General features: G+C 35.4%; 3 protein-coding genes across 5 annotated transcripts; 1 reads left to right on the top strand and 2 right to left on the bottom strand.

Annotated features, from left to right (window-relative positions):
• The first annotated feature begins 531 nt into the window (after positions 1–531).
• LOC110995236 (ATPase family AAA domain-containing protein 3A homolog) lies at positions 532–4429 on the top strand. Its single transcript, XM_022262303.2, has 8 exons — positions 532–874; positions 1095–1249; positions 1613–1725; positions 2221–2427; positions 2581–2998; positions 3074–3489; positions 3582–3780; positions 3860–4429. The coding sequence occupies exons 1-8, from the start codon at positions 694–696 to the stop codon at positions 4004–4006; spliced, it is 1836 nt and encodes a 611-aa protein (XP_022117995.2). The 5' UTR covers positions 532–693; the 3' UTR covers positions 4007–4429.
• Positions 4430–4736: 307 nt separating this feature from the next.
• Positions 4737–8629, bottom strand: LOC110995243 (ras-related protein Rab-21). 2 transcript variants are annotated; one of them, XM_022262323.2, is made up of 5 exons: positions 8380–8629; positions 8132–8299; positions 7243–7410; positions 6880–6998; positions 4737–6090 (listed from the first exon to the last, which is right to left on the bottom strand). In XM_022262323.2, exons 2-5 carry the CDS (start codon positions 8261–8263, stop codon positions 5880–5882), a joined length of 630 nt encoding a protein of 209 aa, XP_022118015.1. In that variant the 5' UTR covers positions 8264–8299; positions 8380–8629; the 3' UTR covers positions 4737–5879. The 2 variants fall into 2 exon arrangements, with proteins under 2 accessions (XP_022118015.1, XP_022118007.1); XM_022262315.2 differs by having other exon boundaries at positions 8132–8270; positions 8380–8628.
• An 8429-nt stretch (positions 8630–17058) lies between these two features.
• Positions 17059–20176, bottom strand: LOC110995773 (serine/threonine-protein kinase pakA). 2 transcript variants are annotated; one of them, XM_045634251.1, is made up of 3 exons: positions 20079–20176; positions 18957–19302; positions 17059–18821 (listed from the first exon to the last, which is right to left on the bottom strand). In XM_045634251.1, exons 1-3 carry the CDS (start codon positions 20091–20093, stop codon positions 17119–17121), a joined length of 2064 nt encoding a protein of 687 aa, XP_045490207.1. In that variant the 5' UTR covers positions 20094–20176; the 3' UTR covers positions 17059–17118. The 2 variants fall into 2 exon arrangements, with proteins under 2 accessions (XP_045490207.1, XP_022118784.2); XM_022263092.2 differs by having other exon boundaries at positions 17059–19302.
• Positions 20177–21676: the final 1500 nt, after the last annotated feature.

Here is a 21676-nt window from a genome sequence, read left to right as displayed (position 1 = left end):
TGACCACAGACTACATTCAATCATACCCATATAACGAATAAAACATTGAATAAACGCGACGTAATTTTTATTGAGATTGCTTTTCGTATTTCAAGAGTTTAATAAAGAGTGACTGACTAAAGCTATCATAAAAGGAACTATTCGTAACCGTAACAATTCAAAATTGCCAACTGCACCTTAATTACAGTAAAAACACCGAAATCAGAAAACAAACAAACAAACAAAAATATCTTCAATTCATATAGGTAAACAAGTACACATATGAACGTCAAAAAAATTAAATTAAATGTGAATTTACATAAACTGCCAGTTCTCAAATCAAGGGCGTAGAACGAGAGAATTTTACCGTTGGATTCTGATTAAAAATAAATCTTATTTTTCAACTTTAACTCTTAACATTCTACAAAGTAAATAAGGTTTCGGAAAATCTACCGTATTTTTAGAAGCATTTTACTTTCCGCTAGGATTTGCAATTGGCAACACTCTACCATGCTTAGTCTTTTGACTGTAGTTATGTAGTCTATACTTAATTTCAATTTTTAGGTTATAATTTTTGTTGTGGTGGTACACTGTTCAAACTCATTCCTATAGGCACGGCGTATCTGTATAGTACATTGATTATAAATTAAATCGGGAGGTGTAAACTTTTCCACTTCAGTATTTTTTATGGTCAGAGGACCCTTGTTGTAAACAATGTCTTGGTTATTCGGATATAGTAGTCCACCCAAACCTCCGGCTGATATGCCTCCACCTTCAGAAGAAAATACTCCTCAAAATCTTACAAAAGCTGAGAAAAAGGCAATGGAAGCATACCGGTTTGATTCAAGTGCATTAGAAAGAGCCGCACAAGCCGCTCGAGAACTAGAACGCTCAAGTAACTATTTGTCTCATATTATGTATTACTAAGCTATGTATATTAATATTCCGTAGCTATTGCATAATACGCCGTATAACCTCATCATATCGTGTTAGGATTTTTTCGGCAAATATAATTCAGTAATAGACACTTAAACTACCTTTTTTTAAAGTAACACTATTTCATTCAGCTAAAATCCTATAACAACGTAACAGTATTATTATTTAATTTGTCATAGGACATTCAAAGGATGCATTAGAGCTTAGTAAACTACAGGAATCAACCCGACAGCAGGAACAATTAGCTAAAATTAAAGAGTATGAAGCTGCAATTGAGCAGGCCAAAGTTGAACAAAAAAGAATTGACCATGAAGAAAGACGAAAAACATTACAGGTTTATGTTTTTAAATTTTATTATTCTACTGTTATTGCATATTTATTATTAAAATAGTTGATTGGGTCTTTATTTTAAATGGATATATATACACATATAAACCCATACAAACTAAATAATTGGTGGGTTACAAGTCTAGGTTATATGTCTCCCTATATTAAATATGCAAATTTGGAATAGCAATAAAGACTTGGTTAACTTAAAATTCCAAATGACTTATAGCAGCACCTACTATTTTCTAATATTTTCATAGCACAATGAATCAACCTTACTAAGTATACATGCAATGTGCTCTTTTATGGATTTTTATATTACTAAAAGTTATAATTTAAATGAGGAGTATTTCTCTGCTATTACTTAAAGGAAGAAACGAAACAACACCAAGTCCGTGCTCAATACCAAGACCAGCTGTCTAAGAAGCGTTATGAGGAACAATTGGCCCAGCAACAGAGGTCACAAGAGGAGATCTTGAAAAAGTGAGCAATAATAATGAAAGTTATGTGTACATTAAAATGTTTGTCTTGGTATCTGTGTGCCCATTTTGCCAAAAATCTTCAAATACTGCTATTTTTGTTAGCAGTGTACCACTATCTTCCATGAGCTTCTTACTGTTTTTGTCTACCTTTTAATTAGTCTAATTTTATTGTACCGTGGGCACTTTATTTTCTTCTAGTTGTCAGCCCTGCCTACTTTGACTTTATTTATTTTATTTTGTTTCTAACCATGCTCAGTTCTTTATCTGTCATGTTGTCTCTAAATGCTCAAAAGATATATATTGGTTATATTGGCATATCTTGGTTAGCTGAAATGATGATTTTACAGTTGACTTTCTTAGGTATATATCTATACTGGACAATACGGAATATTAGAATAAACTTTTAAAGTATTATTTATGGCACACTGAAGCTTGACACTGTTGCAAATTACATAACGGTTTGCAAAATGTAAATGCATAATTTTGTGTGGTACAGACAAGAAGAGAGCGTGGCGAAGCAAGAAGCCCTGCGTCGAGCGACGATAGAGCACGAGATGGAGTTGCGTGAAAAGAACAAACTCAAGGCGATAGAGGCAGAAGCGAGGGCTAGGGCCAAAGCAGACCGAGAGAACCGAGATATCACACTAGAGCAGATTCGTCTCAAAGCTGCTGAAAACAGAACCACCATATTGGAGAGCATACAGTTTGTGTTATTTATATCTAACTGAAGATTAAATATGTTTGATAATAACCTTCCATTCTTTTTAAAAAAGAGATTCTCTGTTGGTCGAATGTGCTAATCTTGGGAAATATAAGGGTGTATTGAAATATTTTCTAATTCGTATCGTTTTGTTAGGACGGCTGGCAGCGTGATCGGGACGGGTGTGAGTTCGCTGTTGACCGACTGGCAGCGGACCGCCACCGCCGTGGGTGGGTTATCTCTTCTCGCCTTAGGAGTGTATTCGGCGCGAGGAGCCACGTCCGTCGCGGCTCGGTTTATCGAGTCTCGGATAGGGAAGCCGACCTTAGTGCGAGAAACGTCCCGTCTGTCCATCTTGGACGCCGCGAGGCATCCGATCCGAACTGCGGCGGCCGCCGTGGCCAAGTTCAGAGCGCCGGCTGACGCTTTGGCCGGTGTAGTCCTGGCCCCGAGCTTAGAACGGCGGCTGAGGGACGTCGCCATCGCCGCGAAGAACACTCGGCGCAACCGCGGCCTCTACACCAATCTACTAATGTACGGCCCGCCTGGCACCGGCAAGACTCTCTTCTCCAAGGTACGTGAGACCGAAGCGTGAACAATCTTCACTCATTATACCCCGCAAAGCATTGTTCCGACGTCGTATTTGCAGAAACTAGCGAAACATTCCGGAATGGAGTACGCCATCATGACCGGAGGAGACGTGGCCCCGATGGGCAAGGACGCCGTGGCGGCCATCCACAAAGTCTTCGACTGGGCCAACACCAGTCGTAAAGGCGTGCTTCTGTTCATAGACGAGGCGGACGCGTTCCTTCGCAAACGTTCTTCGGAGGCTCTTTCCGAAGAACTGAGGGCTGCCCTGAACGCTTTCCTCTACCGCACATCAGCGCAGAGCGGCCGCGTCATGCTGGTCCTGGCTTCAAATACGCCGCATCACCTGGACTCGGCCGTCCACGATCGGATCGACGCTTTGCTGGAGTTCCCTCTGCCGACATTGGAAGAGAGGCAGCGTCTGCTTCGCTTGTACTTCGATGCCTATATTCTGCAACCGGCCGCCGATAAACACAGGTATGTAACTTTCCGTTCCTCGCTTTGTCGTGGAATTTTTACTTTCGTGTGAGATCAGTCGGAGAATTAAAGTTAAAACGATTTTCGTTTAGTCGCTTGAGCGTGGATCGGTTCGAGTACGGCGAGCTGTGCGACGAAGTGGCTTCCCTCACGGGCGGTCTCTCCGGAAGGGCGTTGTCCAAACTGGGCGTGGCCTGGCAGGCGGCCGCGTACGCGTCGGAAGATGGGCGCCTGACGAGGAGCATGTGCCTCGACATTTGCGAGGGAGCGGTGCTGCAGTACCGGCAGAAGGTACGCCCGCCTCGTTCGTTCGATTGACCGTGGACTGACTCCAATTTAACGGGTATTTCACTCGTATCGCTCGTTTCAGATGGAGTGGTTGTCGGCGGAGGAAAAATCTCGCAGCATGCTTCCGTACCTGAGGGATTTGCCCCCTTTCGACCCCGCGGAGACGAAAGCCCCGGAGACCCCGAAGGCCGAGGCGCGAGTGGCCAAAAAAGAGGACGTCGAAAAGTGACCCCGGCGCTCGACCCGCGACCTGAGGACGTTTGACTTCACCGTCTCGACCAGCAAACGCGCCAAGCTCACGGACGAACAAATGTCTCGCCTGATACAATTGTCGCGTAATGTCAAACGCCACTTTTAGACTCATTTGGAATACGCGAATCGGAGTTCCGTGTCCGCCTTTTGACGCATATTTTATTTGTTCCCTCTTTGTGTCCCGAGGCAAAGGCCTATTCCTCCGGCCTCTCGCGTTTAATGTCCGCATTAACGGTGTTTAGGTTTTCGAAGTCGTTTCGTTTGCGGAAATTTGTATGAAAGTGACGTTAGATGCACGCGTTGGACATCCTTCAATTCCTCTTTTACACTCCAATTTGGGTATATTGTTAATAGTGTTCTTAATTTTATAAGTAGCGGTTAGTAGTAAATGTTACATATACGAGGTGTTTTCATTGCAACAACCCTGTTTGGAACTAATTAACTGTTTAAAATTACAAAAATCGTCGTCAACGGTAAAAGATGTCTTCGTTTCTTCGAAAGCCATTCCCGCCCCCTTGCCCTCGACTGGGCCGCGTGAATTAATGTTTATGGGATTTATGGGCAGAATCTATTGGACGAGCGTTCTTTCTTTCACCGTCGAAATTCTCCACGGGCTATTGATGTGATTTGATTTTCCCGATTCACAACGGAGGGACGCGTGTGCGCCTGACGCACCAGATAGTGATGAATTTAAATAAAACAAAAAATAATAATAGCGGTTTTAATGGAGATATTTTTACAAGAGTCCAGAACTGCAAAGATCAATAGATAAATTAATATGTTAAAGTTTAGGTTGTTTCGTGTGACAATTTTCTAACCTCGATTGAAACATTGCAATTATAAATTTACAGAATGAATATTCCAGATATTTACTCATAATGGAATTATGTAAATAGGTATATTTAATCACAATAGAAAGTTCCGGTCGACCCATCGACCGAGAAGTGATCTCCATCCAGTCGTCTACGATCGAGTCGAATCTTTTATAAAATATAGACTAATAATAAGTTATAACAACTATAAGACTAATTATATACATTTTATTATACATTTATAAAGTATGAAAAACACGCGAGAATTAATAATTTTGATCTGTATGCCATAAATGTAAAAGTAGGTAGGGCCTAGCCATCTATTAGTTAGAAACGAATCAATTCTTTAAGATTGAAATGAAAAGTAACCTTAAATACTGAAATCTTTTACATATTATTATATGCATATGATATTTTGACATAAATGTTTTTGGAAATATAATTTTCACCGAAACAGACATTGCTCAAATAAAAGAACATCAGAAACTCGGTGATTTCTTCCAACGCGTATTCCTAAGCCAAATTGTCGTATTAGTATTTATCAAGTGGCATTTAATTTTCTCCTTTGTGAAATATAAGTATTTTGCAGAGCTTTTTTTAATTTATAAACAAAATTTTGCATCACTAAAGCTAATTAAAGATAGTATATAATATTGTGTATATCAGTATTAAAATTATTTGTCCTGAAACACGAATATAATTATATAAGCTTTACAGACAATTACATTGGAATAAATCTGTTCTGTGTTATGTACAGAAAATAAACAAGGTAATTATACATATTTAAAGCTACTAATATTAAAATATTTTTATTCGTTATCACTTATATAATGTTTCAGAACTTTATCAGAAAAAAGTTAAAATAAAAAAAAATATTTTCGTTTGGTTGATTTTGACAAATCACTTGCCTGATACTTGTAAAGCATTTAGCAGATTTCACTTTTATATTAAAATGAGATAAGACACGATATAAAAGTTTTCTCGCCGGTTATTGTCTTGACCAGTCCAGGGCTACGCAAGCGACATACAATAAGACAACTATCCGGTCGAAGGTGTGGTCCAGCAACAGGTGGAAGAAGATGCCGTTTCGTCATCTTCGGCAAGTGCTAAAGCGCGGGGCACAGGGGTCGTCGGAGCGCGTTCGCTGCGCTCGAGCATCGCACGGCTGAGCTCCAAAAACAATTCCTCCACTCCTCGGTTCAGCTTAGCCGAAGTGTGGAAGTGCTTGGCACCTACCAGCTCGGCGTATCTGTGATTTCAGTTAATACTTTAATTGTCTATAACGCTAATGCTGAGTGCAGTTACACTCACAACATGGAGCAACAAAAAAGAGCAGATTAGCTCTCTCAAGGTGAAAATTAAACCCCGCCTACTTTGAAGATAGTTATACTTTGGTCACTCTAAGTCAAGGTCAATCTTAAGTTTACAGCAAAAATACCTAGATGCTACAATTATGTTGATTTAAGGCTTATTTTAATTAGCTCACTTTATTTAGCTATTAAATTTGCTTACAACTGTTTCAACACAATGCATTTAACTTTTGTAGAAAATGAGTTAATCTATGAGGCGCATTCACTAATTAAAAAAAAAATAGAGGCAATTGGTCAATCAGTTGCAAATATTAATCACAATAAATACTTATCAAGACTGTTTTCTTTCAGGATTTGAAGATCATGCTCATATTTTTCAGCATCCTTTTATGATACGCAGATATATCCGTCATCTTTCATAGAGTATTATTTAATAATATATAAAGTTATACTTCTATTGATGTTAGCTTATTATTCATATTTCTATGAGTAATTTTTAAATGATGTAGTTTACATGTGCACTATGAATCTAGAAATAATCAATCCTAGCATAAAACTGGATTTGACCAGCTTATGGCATCATTTGAAATAACAATACTTAGATAAATCTAAACTGCCTACCCTATAGTAAGAGTTTACTTTAATGTAATGATTATATCAGTGAATAATTTTAAAAAAATCTTTAAACTTAGGCTACACTTAAAAAAATTTGTTCTGTATTAACTCACCTTTCAGCTTCCTCCAAAGAGACTGTTCTTTCATGTTCTAAGTCTATTTTGTTTCCAGCTATTACAAGCACAATGTCTGAACCAAGCATTTTCTTAAGCTCTTTAACCCAGTTTTGAACCTAAAAAGTATTTGGTGTTCTTAACTACCATAAGATTTCAAAAGCAGAGAAAAACTTTACTAGATGTTTTTATTTTTGGTAAGCTTTAATCATAATGTAAGTTTCAGTCACAATTATGTACCCTAGACTAGTTTTATTATGTTTCTAACACCATGTAGAATATGCTAGAACTGTATTATGAAGTCAGGAGTTGACAATGTAGTTCCAATAACAAACTTTAGTCGGCATAATAGAAGATACATACCTTGGCAAAGGAGTGGTCATCAGTTATATCATATACAAGAACAGCACCATGGGAGTGGCGATAGTATATTGGACCCAATGCATGGAAGCGTTCTTGCCCAGCGGTATCCCATATGGATAGATTTATTCGCTTATTATTTATGTTCAATTTTTTGTTTAGAAATGTTGCCTGTAAAATGTTATATATTGTCAAATAACTAATTTATATAGCAGCATCATGCTGAACAAAAATTTACTTGGTATTCTACTATTTACAACTAGATGAAGCTTTTATTACAAAAGCAATATAGTAGGGATAAGGCAATTATTTGTCCACATATATTACACAACATAAATTTAAAAGTTTTATTTCAAAATAAGTTAATTTATTCAAGCATTTGAAGGTGCATCATGATGGATTTGAATAGAACAATACTAAGAATAGATATAGCCCTATTACATTTTAATTAAATTATGGTCTTGGAAATGTGATCCCTTTCTAAGTTGATAAGTATAGTGTGGGCGGACTGTAACATGAGTATTGACTCAAGTTCTTTTATTTTTTATAGTATACTAACATATATACTAATAAGCACTGTAATAATGGGAAACTATATAGAAACCAAAAGATATATCAATAGTTATCTAAAAACAAGCATGATTTAATATTGATTTTACTATTACAGTGCAAATCATAACAAATATTTACTTGTTTATACACTTGTGCACTTTTTCTGTGTACATAAAAAAGATTTCAAAAATCCTTTGTAATGTAATTTATATATATATTAAAATACATACTGTCCTTATAATCATTATGAAGAATAAGCTTAGTTAATAGCTTTAAAAACTTGTCTGAATATATTATAGTGATATAGTAGGCAGATTCATAGTCCTGTGTGTCGACATACCTGAAGTGTACTTAAGTGTTTATCGTTAAATTTATCTTCAATATATCGCAGTAATATAGACGTCTTACCGACGCAACCCTCGCCTAGTAATACTACCTTGAAATTATTAGTTCCACTGATTTTTGACGACATTTTTAATCTGGAATGTTCAGTATCGACGTTAGATATCTAATTGAAACAAAACACCAAAATATATTATAGCGAGACAAATTATTTTTAAGCAGAAAAATATATACAATTAAACTTACTAAATATCATTCTTTGAAAGTTCAATTGATGAGTAGTCAGAGTGGAATAAAATTGAAGTTTATTAGGGTTCACCACGCGTCTTTTATACTTCTTTAATGTGTTATGATAAGTATAAAATCCGTTGTAAATGCTACTTCATACTCGCGAGTCGCGTAAATGTCATATATCCACTTGAACTGAACACAACAGGAAATACCAATTCAAGTTATTAAGTAGCAAAATGTCGGCTATGGCCTATAACCAAAGAGTAAAGAGGAGAGGTGACACAGACTGACTAGAGATATTAACGTGAAACATCAACGGTGAGACAGAGTAGAATACACACATAATATTCAACTCACTAGACAATTATACAGTTCTAAATTGCTATAACAGCTTTTATCATTAAATTATATATGGAAGCGCGGGAAACTTCGTTTACGGTACTCATATTTTTCACGGTGGTGTAAATTTCATTTAATTTTACTAGTTAAAACGCAGAGGATAACCTGGTAGTTCTAATTTTTGTATTATATGTAACCTTTATATTATATTTGTGTATAGTGTCACCGTGTAGTCGGTATGTTTTGTAATTTTTTTAAATATTGTATGAACGAGCCCCCCGATCTATGTACGGGGGATGATATGCCCTTGTTGACCTGAATCTCCCTGTGGGATCTAATGTATATGTTTATTCGCAAGATGAATGTGATAAAATGGATACGGATTGTTCGTTATCATCTCAGACAGGTGAAAGAAGTCGTAAACGAACATGTTATTTGTACCTTTATCGGCAGTATACAAAAATTAAGAAAAGAAAGGTGGTGGTTTAAGCGGTGATTACTGTCAGTGCGAAAGATAATGCAATGTGTCAAAATCTACAATTGCTATTTCACTATATTAACCACAGATATTCGAATAGCTTTTTCACGTGATGAAGATATTATTGTAGCTGCATTTTGGACATCGCTGCTTAGATAATGTGAACATAACACAAATTTTTAGAGGTACAGGTTATTAACACATTTTATCATTAATTTACTATTCTGCAGATACATATCATTAATTGTTCAGAACGAAGGTAATAGTACTGAGTTAAAGCGTACAGTTTTTAAAGGCCTTCCCCAAGGTTCGGTACTAAGCCCACTTTTATATAACATTAATTACACACATGATTTAGAAGCAGCTATAAATTCCCATATAAATGTGCTTGGCTTGCAATTATATCTCTAGTTCACTTAGTCTTAATGTCTGGTTGGTTAAAAATGACTTAAAATTTATTTTGGAGTAATATTAGATTCAAAACTGTCTAGATTTGCCCATTATGAACATGTTGATATGAAATGTGCTCAGCTGCTTAACATATCAAATGCCTCTCAGGTGTATGGTGGGGTTCTCATCCTTTTTCTAAGAAACTTGTGTATAACGTTCTTGTAAGATCTGGTCTAGATTATGGGACATTTCTATTAAACCGTGGAAATATCTTGGGAAGTCAAAAACTTGATTTCATTCAGTCAAGTAAGAGTGATGAAATCTAGCCCAACCAATGATTTACAAGTAGAATGCTGTGATCCTCCTTTAAAGTCAAGAAGGCAATTTCTACATGATCGATTCTTGTTCAAATCAATGCAGTTTTCTAACTATCTTCTACATGAGAAACTGCATGAATCGAACAATATTATTCATACATCCCGATACTAGCGTCACAAATTTGTACCCTGTCTAATAATAGGTTTTTGTACATTTTTAACAATACACAGCCGCATTTCTCGATCTCCCTCCATTACCCATATTTATGACACAGTCAAATTCTTTAAATCTAGCTCCGGATATAAGTTATATAGGCGTCAGTAAGCAAGATATTCCAGAGACAAATATTCGTTTTAAGAGAAGAGTTGAGGAACAAAATTGGAATTGCTGGGATTATATTTTTACAGACGCCTCTAAAATCTCTGTTGATGATTGTATTGGAGTTGGCCTAGTTCATTGGCAACATAAAATAATACAAAAATTTAAACTTCCTCCTGAATCTCTCTTCTGTTTTTCTCTTTTAAAAGAGACTAATTATTTTATTAAAATCTAAAATAGTCATATTCTCCGACTCAAAAAGTGCAGTACAAACTACTGAAAAGTGTCCTTTTCAAATGAAACCATGTTATCCTATTATTTGCGAAATACGTGATAAGCTTTTCATATTATGTTCTCAAAGAAATTACGCCATTATCTTTACATGGATTCCAAGTCACTGTGGTATCAAAGGAAATGAGAAAGCTGATCAGCTAGCCAAGGAAGCTTTAAAGGACCGTATATATATTATTTTTTCATTTTTTTTATTTTTTTTTTCTAACGTTTAATTTCGCTAGCTTTTACTTGAAACTGTCATAAAGTTATAACAATTGCCATTAGGTAATAAAAGAAAATAAATTACTTACAAATAGAATATTTTACATTTCTTTTAAAATTGGTTAAACAGTCTTATTATAAAATTATATATAATATAATATATAAATATTGCAAAAATATTAACTTTTAAACATAACGTATTAAAACTTATAGCAGTTAAAAAGTGTATTTAGTAAGGTGAAATAAATTAATAAATATGACTCGTACCACATAGACACTAATCGCACTTGTAACCTGAAATGCATTCAGAAACACTCACATAAGTGCACATTCTTCTGGAGCATTTATAGTCAGGTCTTTTATATCTTTTTGAAGTTATACTTCTTATGTATATATCTTCTTAAAATGATGAGAGTGAATTTTTAACGATGCGCGCGCACACCGACGCCTAAATTCGACATCGTAAAGTTAGTTCTAGTTGGCATGAAAATCAATAATAACTATGTTCAAGTTGTATATTCTAGTATTTTTTATTTAGAACACGTGACGCATAACAGTACCATTAAACAGTGTGAATATGGTATATTTCATTACAAGTGCGAAAAGCCTGTCAAAGGTAAGGGTTGACAGTCGGAACAAGTTGCAATGACGGTTCCGCACGTGTACCGAACAACTATTTTTAATACAGTTGCGAAAAAATTAAGCATTTTAATAAAAGATTTTTTTCTCTTCGCTCCACGCAATAAATTCGTCGAACGTAGATATGTTCTAAAATTTCAATTTCCGGTAAAATTGCTCCCGAAGCATTCAGTGCAATTATACTGAGTTCGAGTGGTGTTAATACAAATAAAATATCGAAATTACTGACAAAAAAAATGTATATGAGTATTTTTTAGTAAAACCTTCGTGGTTCGTTATTTTTCTTTTTAATAGACATTTGGACAGTTGGGAAAGAGAACGCAAGAGTGCGGAAAAGCCGACATCCCGAACTGTATTAAAAAATAAATATTATTTTAGTGTTTTTATTCAATCAATTTCATATACGACCGTTATAGTATTTACTAGTACTTTATTAGTATATATCTATATATATTGAATATTATTGATAAAACTGATTTGAATAATCTGTTTTGAGTGCATTAATAGATTTAAGGTTAATTGTCGCTATGTAATTTATTTACTTCATTAATTAAAAATTATTTTTTACATTATTATTACATTATTATCTAAAAAGTATTTTTTTATATATAAATAAAATATTTTTGATTAATTTTAATATTTAAGTTAATCACTAAAGAAGAAAGCCAAAGAAGTATAACTTCTAACGCGTGTACATAAGTAGACACACCCGTTTTATCCACATTATATTGAAAGATATTCATTTTGCTTGGGTCCTATTTGGCTATTTTAATTTTGGATGCCACGCTTCTAAACAATGACTTGGTGCTTTACCAAACAATTGTCTCAAGTTCAACCAGGACGTGCGTCTGCGGCCAGGTCTCCTTCTACCTGCCATTTTGCCTTGATGATTAGTGAATTAATCAATGAAACGTGATAATGCCGTTTTCTAATATTTAGTATTAAAAAAAGAGTGATATTGCACAGCAACTTCTGCTGCTGGGTCAGTTGGCGCCTTAACTACCATCACGAATGGTTGAAGCGGATAAAGTAATTAAGTTAAGTCGACGAATTCTTTGGTTACTATAGAAGTGGTCAGAACAAGTACGGGCGGAGATCCCTGTTTCAATCTATCGTCGAGTCGCTTCTTGAACCAGTCTAAAGCATTCGTCGTTACTTTCTGAATGAGCGTCACGTTCTTTGACAGTGAAGCCGAGTTTCCATTGGTGTTATTTGATTCGGAACTCGTAATCGAGTCGTAAACATTATATTTTATAGTACTGGGTATTGTATCTAAAGCATTATCCTTTGAATCAAGCTGTGTCATGTCAGTAGACGATGATATAGTGCCAGTTTCTGTAAAAAAATGCCTTGTGGGAAAAGGATTTGATATGTTCTTTATTATTGAATACTTGTTAGATTTTTTAGTAGTTCGGATAGGCCGCTCCTTGTTGACAGCCAGAGAAGGGCCGGCCTTTTCCTTTAAATGAATTCGTTTGTTCCATTTCACACTGGTTCTCGTACTTGTAGATTCTTCTTTTCTAGATGGCCCCAATAAATTTATTACGTTTTTGTTACCGTTACCAGGAGGCAAAGTTGACTTTACTGAATATTGCTTGGCTGTCGTTGTTGGTAACTTTGCGCTGGTAAATTTGAATCTTTTATCCTTTAAACGTGACACTTTGATAGTTTTATCCTTGTACCATCTCGGTAAAGTCTCTATATTTCTTGAGCATGACTTTGCACTATAGGGTGCTTCTTTCCGGTTAACTGTTGCTGACTTGGTTATTAATAATGCTCTTGATTTCAAAACTTTAGCTTTTGTAACTCGTTTTGTCGTTTTTGTATTAAATCCTTTGGAACTATTACTCTTTTTAATAAATCGGCCCTCAGTTATATTCTGTTTTGAATTTTGCTTCCTATGGCCTTTAGCCTTTTTATATGTCGACGTTATTTTATTGTACTTTAAAACTGAATTTATCCACGGGATAAAGGACCCTACTGATATGAAGGCTCTCTGAACGTTACACACCTTTTGTTTTTCAGATAAAGCGATCACTCGTTTGTCCTTAAATAGGGGAAGCCCTTGTAACGAACAATTCTCCTTAGTGCCACCTTCAGTGCAAACATATGCTCTGCCGGTTCGTTTTAATCCGAATGTGCAATATTTAACAATCTTCTCTTTGAACGCCACTGACTTTGCAGCAATAGAGAATATCACTTGCGTTCCCACTAAAGATTCTATATCTATAGATAGTAATCCAGCGAACGAGGTTAAGGTGCCATCTTTCATTTTTATAATCGCAAGTCTATGAGATGCCTTAACATGTCTCACGTTCGAGGACATTTTACTTTGGGGATGATACATGATTCTTTCTATTTGATAATTTTGTCCCTTATGAAGGATCGACGAACACGATCGAGCACAAGTTGAAGTTGATAACATGAGATTCCAATTCAAAGCAACGCCGAAGCACGACATGTCGCCATCGCAGTGCAGCCTTAAGATGGCGTCGTGCGCTCCAGCGGCTGAGTGGAACATAAAACTCAACAAAGTACTTAAATAAAACATACTCGATTTAATATAAACAATAAAATATACTATTAAAAATATATTGCTTTGAAAAGTTTATTGCTTATTGATAAAGACTAATATGCTCAGATTTCTCTGATGTATAGAATAGATCAGCTTTCTGTGCCTGACACGAGTAGATTTTTTAAAGCCATGTTTGTTTCCCTACGATAGTTGCCTTCACCGTCGAAGCACGTAAAAGGGTCATAAATAAATCCAGTATGAAAAGAATAAAAAATATTATATAGTTATATTATATAGTTTTTTTTGTTTACCAGCATTTATTAACAAAAAAGATAAAATAATTATGGTAGAACTAGTAATCAGAGATCAAAGCCTTGATTTGTACTAATAACTTGACATTTGAATTTTTTACTGTCTGTACAAAAGACTACAAAATTAACAGAAAAGAAATAAAACCAAACTAAATATCGATGTATTTCTTAGAATCATAAAAATCTGGTTGTATTATACTACTTAAAAAACGACTGAAAAAAATTAATCCTCTAGTACCAAAAAAAAAATTATTTTATGTCCACAGAAAAGATTTCTCTTCGGTCGACTCTTAATAAATATAACTATCGATCAAATTGAGCTCAGCTTCTAATTAATTGAGAAAAATATTAATAGATTTGTTTCAGTACTGATTTTTTGGGCTGTCATTTAATAACTGTAATTCTGTTCGGACCGATTTCTTTGATTCTGAAAGATTGGTTTAAGGTGGGCATGACCATCAGTAACTGACCACAGAAAAGTTGGTCCACGGAAGGGTAAACCAATCAAAATAAGCAGTATAATACGTGACATTTATAGCTTAGCTCACAACGCAATTTTGTAAATAGCGTAAATGGCGTCTATACACAATTTAGTAAAAAGACGCCAATAAAAATCGCTTAGAATAGATTTACGTATATTTCAATGAAATACTTACCGTACTATCAAGCCACTGAAAAGCAACGCAAAAGCAACCATTTGAAAACAATTAATTAGTAATTATTGTTTTCTTTAATGTAAAAGCGAGATTTTTATTGACGAACCTCTTGCATACACCGCATGGACTAAGCTATTCTTGAACTGACAGATATAAATAATTCCAGTTAAAATCATATATCATAATTCGGAGGAAAACTATATTTTGATTATATGAATAACAGATAAAATAGGCGATGTATTTCAAATGTTAAATTATTATATTTTTATTTTGTTCATAAAGATTGAAACCTGTGCTGGAAACAGGCCACGGAAAGGAACCAAAAATGTTTTTATTTTAATATTTTTAAAGTATTAACAGTAACGTAAAAATTGCTCTACGAATCATTATGTACTAATAGTAAATATTTTTTTTGTTAATTTTGAGACAACGCACACATTTCTTAAATGTTTTGTTTATGACTGAAAAATGACTGACAAAGAAAAATCCCTGGGTACGCCCGATCCTATGCCTGAGCATCACATGATTAAACTACTACTACTACTGCACATGACACGTTTAAACTAAACTTAAAACGGCGGCCAAAACTGAAATCGCTAAAAAGAAGATCTTAATTACCTTTAAGAAACAATTAACATCTACTTTACTACAATTGGCGTGAAAGCAGATGTTTAAATGATTTGAGATACTGCCAAGATTAATGGCAGCCAGCGGCGCCGGCGCAAACATTCCGCAACGTAGTGGCGCGCCATTCATAAACTACACTAGGGCTGCCCTGCGGCCGCTCTAACTATACAAATTGACGTACATATATTTGCTCAGAAGCCTTAACGATAGATGTCACGCCTATACGTGGCGTGACATAGCCGGTAGACGTGGTTCTCTCTGTAAGGCGGTAGGGCTTAAACACAGTTTCAACGTTAGTTGTTATTATTGAATTGGAGCGGAGAGTCGTTCCGGGTTTTGTCAGCCCTGAGGCGAAAGCATTACTGGCTAAATTAGCCAGGAATCCGATATTAATCGCTTTGCTCAATAAATCAAGATTACGGGCAGAAGCATGCGGATTCAGAACATCAAGATGGCCGCAGTGGATGCACTTCAGCGGTTGTGACGTCGCTCGCCTTCAGGCCACGTCAATGATACGTCAGAAACGGATACACAGTTACGTTATATACATGCTTCACTTGTGTAAAAATGCCTCCTCTGTGGGTGCCCTCAGTGTCTCATACACAAGGGACAATGGACCATAATTAAAGTAAGTATGTACTCGATTTAAAAATTCAAATGAGCAAGGTGGCGTTCTTTAGTAAATATGACCGCCATGTTCTAGGGATTTTATCTAATGTATTATAATATATTTTGAATAAATTCATTCAATTCAATTCAATTAACACAAATGTGAATGTATCTTTTTGTTGTCAGTAGGTAAGTATTATAAAAATGTAAGTAACTAAGTATTCAGATACAAGACTTACGGTACTCCCGTCATTGCTTTTTTTATATTCTTATTAACATTAAAAATACTTTAATGTTGCGTTCTTATTTTTTTACCAACAGTTGTGTATCACATCGTATATTTTATCTATTTATTTGTTGATCGTGACGTAGAAGTTGCTTTTTGAAACATAAAACAAGAAGCAAACAGTGATTTCATGTTGATTTTCACTGTTTTATTTAATATTATCTTAACCGCAGCTATATGTAATAAAAATAATAATAATAATAATAATAGCCTTTATTTCCAAAAACAAAACTTTAAAATTTAGGACTGTTTTATCATTTACTTAAGTTTTGGTTTGTCCACCGTTGGACATAGGCCTCCTACATTCGGTTCCACTCGCGTCTGTCGTGGGCCCGGTGCGACCAGGTAACCCCGGCGACGGCGATGATGTGTATGTGTATATGACGGCTATATGAAATAGTTAATATAAATAAGGTGTAAAATTTGGTGCCTTGTGGCTGTATAGCTTTACTTTTATATGAATAAAAGTAAGAATGAAATTGAAATATTACAACAATAATAGAAACTCTTCGTCCGCTCTTCTGTGCGAATTATCAAACATTTTTTTATACCATTAAACTGAATTAAAATAATATTTTACAATTAATATAAGTATGTCTGCTGCGTTGTTTTTTCAAAGCTAAAATAAATATTGATTAATTTTGATGCAGCAATTTAAATTTAAGAACAAAACAAACGTATGCAATAAGGAGTAGAAATAATGAACAGTCAAATATTGAATAATATTTTATTATCGTCCAAATTTAAGATTTAACATAACAGTTTCTTTAACTTTAAAATACTTTAAACTTGGGTGGGCCATAGGTTTCATGGGGAACTCCTTGACTGGGCGACACTAGGGAAGAATCATAACTCGATTGGGCGCCAGAAGGCAAGACATTTGGGGTTGTGGAGCCGAACGAGTTGTACGGTAGGCTGTTTTGATGATGTGTGTTTACGGATGATACACCAGAGCCAAATCCAGAGGACGAGCTATAAGTTTCAGAGCCAACTGCACTACTTCCGCTACTGGAATCTAAGTTATTATAATGTGTGCCAAAACTAACGCTGGGCTTGGCTGTGTTGTAGGAATTGTATGATGTTCCAGAGTTATAATCTAATGCAGTCCCAAAAGATGTAGCAGTTGAGCTACCTAATCCGTTGCTAGAGTCTTTGACAGTGGAACTACCGTACAGATTGCTAGGTAAAGTAGTATCAAGACCACTTGATCCAAAACTGCTGTCCAAATTCGAATTGGAAATTATTGACGATACAGAACTAGACTCATCATTTACTACTGCTGCGAATGTTTCACCGGTACCCTGGTTAATAGTACTAGCTGCGATGTCAGTATTAAATCTATTGTCAATATTTTCCACAGCAGACTCAGATGTGCTTGAACTTACGTCGTTATTCACAGAAGGAAAGTTACCGGTTTCCTGTTTTATAGCCGAATCATAGGAATTGTAACTGCTACTATGTTTATTTTCTTGGAAAGGGACATAAATAGATCCCGTTGCATAATTTGATGTTGACTGAAGATTTGTTCCACTGCCAGTTTTAATATTTGAAGCATCTTTGTTACTTAAAAGAGAAGTACCTTCATTAAATTGGCTGGAAGAATCTGATCCTCCAACCATAAATGATTGCTCTGAGTTCAAAATACTATCAAGAGATCCTGACGTTTCTTCGCTCGTTAAAGTTGGGCCAGTTGCAGTGACCGTGGATCCTTTGCTGCTCCCTATATTTAAATTAGAAAAAGACGCCTTTACGCCACCTTTGTTGTAATCATTGACAATATTATCAATGAGGGCTTGAGAATCGGATTTGTCATTGTATTTGATGAAAAATACTTCTGGTTTGGTGGGTGCCTTAGATTCGAATTTTGGTAGAGCAATGTTCTTGACATCTTCTGGTTTCTTTACCAAGACGTAAACAATTGTTTTCTCTTCATTTTGTTGAGGTACAGTAATAATCTGCGGAGATGGCGCTGGTTGACTGGGAGCCTTAATAAATATTATTTTGTAGTGTTTTTGTGTGGGTGGCAATACAATCGGTTGGCGTTGCCTGACTGGCTCTGGTTCTTCAGGTGCAGAGAGAACGTAAAAATGTTTGAATACTTGTGTAGGCTGTTGGGAGTTTTGAATATAATATTCTTGTTTAGCTGCTGAATGGTATTGATTTGAGGACTGAAATTGGTTAGCGGCACTTGCTGATTCGTAGTGGCTGCCAATCTTATCTAGGCCGCTCGTATCAGATGTACTTTCAAAAGTAGTTTGATATTCAGTCAGCTGATGTCCTGAACCAGTTCCGTAATTATTAGATCCAAAAGAACCGGTTGTACCGTAGTTATTGTTAGATCCTGTTCCAAAAGCTGATCCAGAGTTATGATTTGATTGGCTAGAGCCAACTACGTTGTAATTTGACCCACTTCCAGTAGTAGATCCTGAACCTGTTTGGTAGTATCCAGAGCCACTTCCGGTAGTAGATCCTGAACCTGTTTGGTAATATCCAGAGCCACTTCCGGTAGTAGATCCTGAACCTGTTTGGTAATATCCAGAACCAGTTCCGGTAGTAGATCCTGAACCTGTTTGGTAGTATCCAGAACCACTTCCGGTAGTAGATCCTGAACCTGTTTGATAGTATCCAGAGTTGTAACTCGATCCCGTCCCAGACAGGTATTTTTTGTTTGAGTCAGTGCCAAATGATGAGCTACTTTGAACATATGATCCTGTTGGGTGGCCCGTACTACTTAAGCCTGAGCCAATTCCAGTAGAGGCGCCGTGGTTACCATAGTTTCCAAAGGTAGAACTGTATCCCAAATTGGAGGAAGCTTTGTAGTTAGATCCGGGTCGGTAGGCATACCCAGTCGAGGTAGATCCCTGAGCAGAACTAGCACCGAAAAGCGGGTTTGGTACATTGTAATCGTAGCCTTCGCTGATGGTCCCTGCCATCGCCAGCACGACTGTCGTCACCACCTTCAAATAATTGATTAAAATTATAGTTTTTAATACCCAGAGCTTATTTATAAATTTGTAGACTTCATCGATATTAATTTTTTCATAGGAAGCTAGCAAAGTAATTAATAATACATATTATTAATTTAAATGAAGATTACACAATATTTAAATTCAAGGTCACTGTATGCGGATCCTGCCGAAAAATTTTTGTAAACAGCTCCAAAAAGGTATCGCTTCATTCTATTAATTATTTAATAAAATGTTACATTTAAATTTGCAATGTATCACAATATGTACATATTACTTATATATAATAGACATGTACTTATAAACTTGAATTAAAAATTGTGCGATCGTTTATTCCAACATAAGTATAAATATTCTGAACATTGTCATAAAAGTCACACAAAGAATCAGCAACTCTTCGTGAGGCTAATTAATAAATTAAACAGCATATAATATGCACCATGCAATATATGAAGTAAATCGTTATTTAGCCCAATATATATCAAGCTTTATATTGAATAATTGTAAAACAATATTGTAAAAATCACGCGTACCGAATTAAGTTTCACACCAGATTCGAACTATACAGCCAATTAATAATTAATTTTCACAAAATGTCTTTAACATGCCTCGAAAGACAAAACACACAATTATTTTTTATTAAAACACACATTTTAAGTTTAGGCTTATCAGTATATTTTTGAATTCTTTATATTCTATGAACAAATAAATAGCACGCGAAATGTACACAGATGAAATACCATCAGAGATAATAAAAAAGTACGCACCCAAATGGAAATCATGGTGGAGGTTGCCGGGTCGCGAGTGATGGTCGAGAGGCCGAATACTACTTATATAGTCGACCCGTACATCTTCAAGTACAAGGTCGCGAGTCACCGCGGAACCGGTAGACGACGAAAGCTCTCGCCCCCGTACAATGCAACCAATTAAGTCATCGGTTACCTAATCGCAGGCTGGTTCGGTGGCTCGTGAACTCGTTATCGAGATGTGTTTGCTGCAGGTGTTGTCTTTTTTCGAGGGAGAGTATAAGTTTGGTTGTCTAGTCCCCATATATACCTGTCGTATTAGATACATTACATGTAAATTCTACCTATTACCGCCCAAACCAAATAATCTATCTCAATCCATTTTTGACCGTTCGACGGATTTTAGTAGTCATCTGTCGATACAAGCTACCCATGGTAGGTCGGATCGGTGTATGTGGGCAGACCTTTGTATGAAAATTACAGTTCAATTGTGCCAATATCCAATCATCAGATTTTAATTTAAAGCAGGTTTTTTAAATAATTAAAAAGCTATTTGCTATGTTTTAAACATAGACTGTATATTTTTATATTATTTGTACGGTTTTATTTACTTTATTTGGTTTAATATTGATTATCAAATATTAGTGTAAAAAACGAAGAGATTGCATTCTATTCGTCGCCAAAACTGGGATAGTAGGTTTTGGTTATTGGGATGCAGATAGGAGATCGATCGACTGCCACGTCACGTCACGTCAATAATCTAAAATCTTAGAGAGATTAATTATTGGGTTCGGGAGTTAGTCACTTTCTATTGTTTGCTGCTATCCGATAGTAAAGTTTTTCTCTATTTTATAATAGTTACAAAACGCTACACGGGTTAACTTAAATTAACTCTAAAGTATATTTCTTTTATTTTGTAGATATATCGCTAAGAGGATGTTTATCAAATATTGATGTCAAGGGTAGCTCACAACATCTCGTTAATATTATGATAATTACAAATTAAAACCCAGAGCTGTGGCAGCCGGCCTTAATCTTGGCATTATATGTTTACTAACATAATATCCGTGAATAGAGATATTGCTTTTAAAAATTGGAAAAACCAGGCAAACCGAAACTTGAATGTTTATTAGCTTCGTCAACTCCTAAGTTTATAGTTATTGAGCCGGACCTGAGATTTGCCATTAAATTAATAATTTATATGTTATATGTTGTTAGCTGTGTACGTTAAGATTAGCACGTTCAAGCGAATGAAAAATTGTGAAAAATGTGTGGACGTTTTACAAGTATATAATATGATTCTTCATATATCTCTATTGTATATATATCTTTACTACATACAACTTGACACACAGCCTGGTGAATTCACATGTCTGATCTGTTGATTTTGTTTATTGATTTGTCTTAGCTATAGCAGGGAAAAGTTTTATTTTATTAATAATAAAAATACTGTATTATTACATTTGTCACGATTTCATTATTTTTGTATAAATCAATAAAAAAAAATCCATTCATTCATATAGGTAACATAATGTACACTTATGAACGTTAAAAAAAAAGAAATATACATTAAATGATTCTAATATCTATAAAAATAGAGGTATCAAGTTTAATGCATT

Source organism: Pieris rapae, chromosome Z (assembly GCF_905147795.1).
Source record: "Pieris rapae chromosome Z, ilPieRapa1.1, whole genome shotgun sequence".
In the NCBI taxonomy this organism is placed as follows: Eukaryota; Metazoa; Arthropoda; class Insecta; order Lepidoptera; family Pieridae; genus Pieris; species Pieris rapae.
This window is presented reverse-complemented; position numbering and strand designations above follow the sequence as displayed.